Source organism: Arachis ipaensis, chromosome B01 (genome assembly GCF_000816755.2).
Source record: "Arachis ipaensis cultivar K30076 chromosome B01, Araip1.1, whole genome shotgun sequence".
NCBI classification, from domain to species: Eukaryota; Viridiplantae; Streptophyta; class Magnoliopsida; order Fabales; family Fabaceae; genus Arachis; species Arachis ipaensis.
Genome location: NC_029785.2, coordinates 102,274,650 through 102,278,972, shown reverse-complemented (window position 1 = coordinate 102,278,972; position 4,323 = coordinate 102,274,650). Strand labels below are relative to the sequence as shown.

Below are 4,323 nucleotides of genomic sequence, written 5' to 3'. Positions count from 1 at the left end.
TTAACTATCTTTTGAACTTCACTACTTCCTATTTTCATATCCTTTCCAAAAAAATATGGGGCATCAATTCTAATGATATATCCAAAAAAAGCTAATTACAGTGATCATCTAAAAAGTAACTTCATTTTCTTCATTGACAAAAAGAACAGCTTCCAACTCCGGTTCATCAAGAGAAAGACTAGCAATTTCTAGGACCCCATTATCTTCATCAATTGGTGAAAAATCATCTCCCGCAATATCCCACATCATTGTTTCTCCTTTCTTGTATTGGGGAGTTTTCCTTGACATGAGACGAAGATTGGTATGCACAAACACTAAATTCTCAGCTCGTTTGGGTTTTATCTTATTTCTTTTGAGAGAATGAATAAAAGAGTAAGTGCTCCAATTTCTCTCACAACAAGAAGATGAAGATGGTTGCCCAAGTAGTTTGAGAGCAATCTTTTGAAGAGTTGGAGCATGAATACCATGAACTAGCCACCAAGATTTTGCATCTAGCACACCTCTATCATTCAAAGAGTCACAATCATCAAACCCCTCTCTACCACCTGAAAAATTAGCAAACTCTAAGTTCACTTTTCTCCTATCTTCAGCATCAGGGAAATATCTTTTCAAGCACTTCACTCTCTCATTAGTAAGTTCCACATCTTGATGAGGAGGAACACGTCTAGAGTCTTGTCTTAGCCATTGATGACTATAATACCTATATAATTTTTAAGGAATAAAATTATACATGGTTTAAGCAAATCTATTTAAACGAAAAAAATTGTAAAAAAGTTTCAATATTACCTTGGATTCAAGGAATGTGCAAAACAATGAAGAGGTGTACTACTTTTTGTCCAACGCTCAATTAATATTGAGTTCACAACATTGAAAAATGTTGATTCCTCACTTTCATCCTTTTTCTCATAGTGATATATAACCTTTTTCACCTTTTCAATCATTGAATCCCACATTTCATACACTAAATGGAGACTAGGAGTATCCGTATCAGTGCTTCTTAAAACATCATAAATAGGATCAGTAAAAGAAAGGATGTAATCCACCTTTTGCCACCAATTATCACTCAAAATCTTCTCTTTAACAAATTCAGCCTTTCCCACATCATCTTCCTTGTAGGAGGACCACTTCTCACTAATCACCATCTCTTTGAGTCTAAACTTTATTAATTTGAACCTCTTGAGCATCACAATGGTAGAGGCAAATCGTGTAGGAGCAATATTAAGTAGTTTCAATGATACAAATTCATTAAAAATCGATAACCTCATATGATGATTCACAATGAAATTTTTAATGAAAATAGCATCTTCAGCAACTTGTGTAATCCAACAACATTCTTGATAAACAATATTATTCCTCTCGGTGTTCTTGGCTGCACAAATATTCTTCAAGGCAAGATTAAGTGTATGGACAACACAAGGAGTCCAATATATAGTAGGAAACTCAGCCTCAATCAATAATCCAGCAGCCTTACACACAGGTGCATTGTCCGTCACAATTTGCACAACATTTGAGACACCAACTTCCATAATCACTTCTCTCATTTTGCTTGCAATAAAATCTTTGTCTTTGATCTCATCCGAACAATCTATGGCTTTCAAAAACATAGGTCCACTTTCAGTCACAGCCATAAAATTAAGAAGAGGCCTTCTTTGCGGATCACTCCACCCATCACTTACAATGCTTACTCCTTTTTGACTCCATGAATTTTTTATTGGCTCCAACATCCTTTCCACATGCTCCCTTTCTCTCTCAAGCAAAGTTGTCCTTAACTTGTTATAGCCCGGGGGAATATAACCATCTAGATTTTTGTTAGAAGCAAAAGAGAAAGCTTTGATAAAGTGAGGGTTCCTTGCTAGATGAAATGGTAATCCAGAAGAGTAAAACATTCTAGCAATTTCTAAATCTAAAGTATCTCTATCTTTCATATTGAATGAGTGATCTATTGTTCCTGGACCCTTTCTCTTTTTCGAACTACCTTCATCATTAGAGGGTGGAAGAGGAATAGATTTGGGCTTTGCACTTTCACTCAACAATGTAGCTTCATTATCTAATTTTCTCAATTCTTGAAGCTTCACTGCAGTGATTTTTTGACAGACCCTTATTCCCTTTCCTGGAATTTTCAAGAGATGTGCTCTCACCCTAGTGTAAGAGCCTCTAAATACAACTTCACAATACTTGCATTCAAACTCAAAATTACCTCCCCCTTCAACCTTATTTTTTTTCACAACAAATTTTCATAAAGGCTTATCCGCAGAGTCCTCATTTTTTTCAGTTCCAGTAACCCCAAGAGAACTCATCATTCCTAAATAATTTAATAAAAAAAATCAATAATGCAGATAACAAGTAACTATTTGTAGTAACTAGTAACTATGGAGTATAGACTTAGTGAGCTAACATTCTAACGATAAAATAAAAGTTCAAAAGAAATTACCTCAACCCCTAAGTTGCTAAGTTGCTGCAAGCAACGATTTGCAACAACTATTGTGGCAAAAGAGTGCCACCGGTGAAGAGGAGCAAAGCAGAGAGGAGAAAAGCACGAAGCAAAGAAGATGAGAACATAGGGAGATGAGCGCACAGAGGTAGAAGGAGCGGCGTGCAGTGGAGCGACTCGCAGAGGAGCATCGCCGGAGGAGCAATGCACAGAGGACCGGCCTGCAGAGGACTTGCGTGCAGAGGACCGGCGCGCAGAGGACTTGCGTGCAGAGGACGGTGCGTGGAGGAGGGTGACTTTTGCTATGCTCTGAAGGTGAAGGGTCGTGTAAAAAATGAGGGTTGTTTTTTTATGAGTTATTTAAAATGTGTGAGAGACTCCTTGTGCTTATGGGGTCCAAGATTTTTTTTGGGTTAAAGGTAATTTTTTTTTAAAAAAAATTTCTGCAATTTTTACATGCCAATCGTGTCCAATGCCGGGTCCTCGTGTGTCCAGTGCCATGTCCTCGTGTGTCCAGTGCCGTGTCATGGCGTGTCCGAGTAAAAAAAAAATTTTTTTTTTGCGACACGTGCTCAGGTGTGTCGGACACGTGTCCACCGCGTGTCCACCGCGTGTCCGTGTCCACCGCGTGTCCGACACGTGGACACGGCAGTAATTTGGTGTGTCCGTGCTTCTTAGGGTCTAACATTTCAAGTAGAAACAGAGAGAAAGGTTGAGTGAGAATAACAGAAAGAGAAGCTTTGAGAGCTTGAGAGGGAGACAAGAGGTTGTCTTCCCTGGAAAGGAAGCAAACAACATCAACCATGCACACTTTGCCAACGCATCTACAACACTCTCCTCCTTCTACTTCTCCTTCTTCTTCCTTCTTGCTGCAATGGTCGCAGGTCCAGACACTGATGTTGTCTTCGGAGTTGTTGAGAGCAGTCAAGGCGTGTGCGATATTGGAGGAAGCAGAGAGGGACCTCAACGGTGGTTTTCCAAGGCAGAGGTCGGATACCTCGCGTTCCTGCAGAAAGCTCACTGCCATGCACGACGGAGCGAACGCGAGAACACAACGGTGAGGAGCAGCGGCAGAAGAGCAGCGGTGAGGAGCGTCGGCGCTGTCCCCCTCCTCCCCCTTTCCCTTTCCCCTTTTCCTTCCCCCTACCCCCTGCGTCCTTTCCCTTTCTCCCCTCCTTCTCCTGTCTTTTCTTTCTTTTTTTTATTTTATATTTTTTTATTTAAAATAACAATTTATAAAAGAAGGATAGTTTTGTCATTTAGAAAAATTTTTTATTAAAAAGGACGATTTTAATACGAAAAAAACGTTAAGGACGATTCTAAATCGAAAATTAGACGAGGAACGATTTCGATTCTCGCCCTCAACGTTAGGGACCAAAACAATACTTACCCCTTTAAATATATATAAATATGATTTTGTATTAGAAAAATATGTGGAAGAAGAGAGAAGTGCAATATAAGCGAGATTTGCTTTTGTTGCACGTTTTGGTGCATGGCCTAGTACGGAAAAGTACTTGACCCCATGAAAATTGAAATTATGATTTCTGAAGGTGTGTCAGAGAGAGAGAAGCAAGAAGCAAGTGATGGAGATAAGGATGATGGGAATGGGAATGGGAATGGAGCACAGCATGCATTGTTAGTAGTGTTTACAGCTTTCACCCAGCTGTCTCCAATCAATGCCTTAACAACAAAACAACTCCTTGGATTTGCTGCTACTTCAACTTGGACTAATTTGACCTCATCCCATCCTTCAAAATTACTACTCCCTAATCACATTAATATTTTTCTTTAGGCCAAGGTCTTGCCTAGCAAATAAATTAAATTAACTACTTGAAAAGGAAAACTTTGGAAATCATTCTAAGTTTTAAACTTTTTTTTTCTAGCTTATTTTT

At 39.1% G+C, this 4,323-nt stretch overlaps 1 protein-coding gene across 1 annotated transcript; it reads right to left on the bottom strand.

Annotated features, from left to right (window-relative positions):
- LOC107609936 lies at window positions 109-3,458 on the bottom strand. Its single transcript, XM_016312001.2, has 3 exons — window positions 3,118-3,458; window positions 787-2,154; window positions 109-700 (listed from the first exon to the last, which is right to left on the bottom strand). Exons 1-3 carry the CDS (start codon window positions 3,456-3,458, stop codon window positions 109-111), a joined length of 2,301 nt encoding a protein of 766 aa, XP_016167487.1.

What these genes read in the sequence shown, in the direction of transcription:
- LOC107609936 (XM_016312001.2), bottom strand. Translation starts at nt 3,458, where the DNA reads ATGGCAGTGAGCTTTCTGCAGGAACGCGAGGTATCCGACCTCTGCCTT. An exon ending in TCTCTGTTTCTACTTGAAAT is followed by an intron (nt 2,155 to 3,117) that starts GTTAGACCCTAA and finishes AGTTGTATTTAG; the next exon opens with AGGCTCTTACACTAGGGTGA. An exon ending in GCACATTCCTTGAATCCAAG is followed by an intron (nt 701 to 786) that starts GTAATATTGAAA and finishes AAAATTATATAG; the next exon opens with GTATTATAGTCATCAATGGC.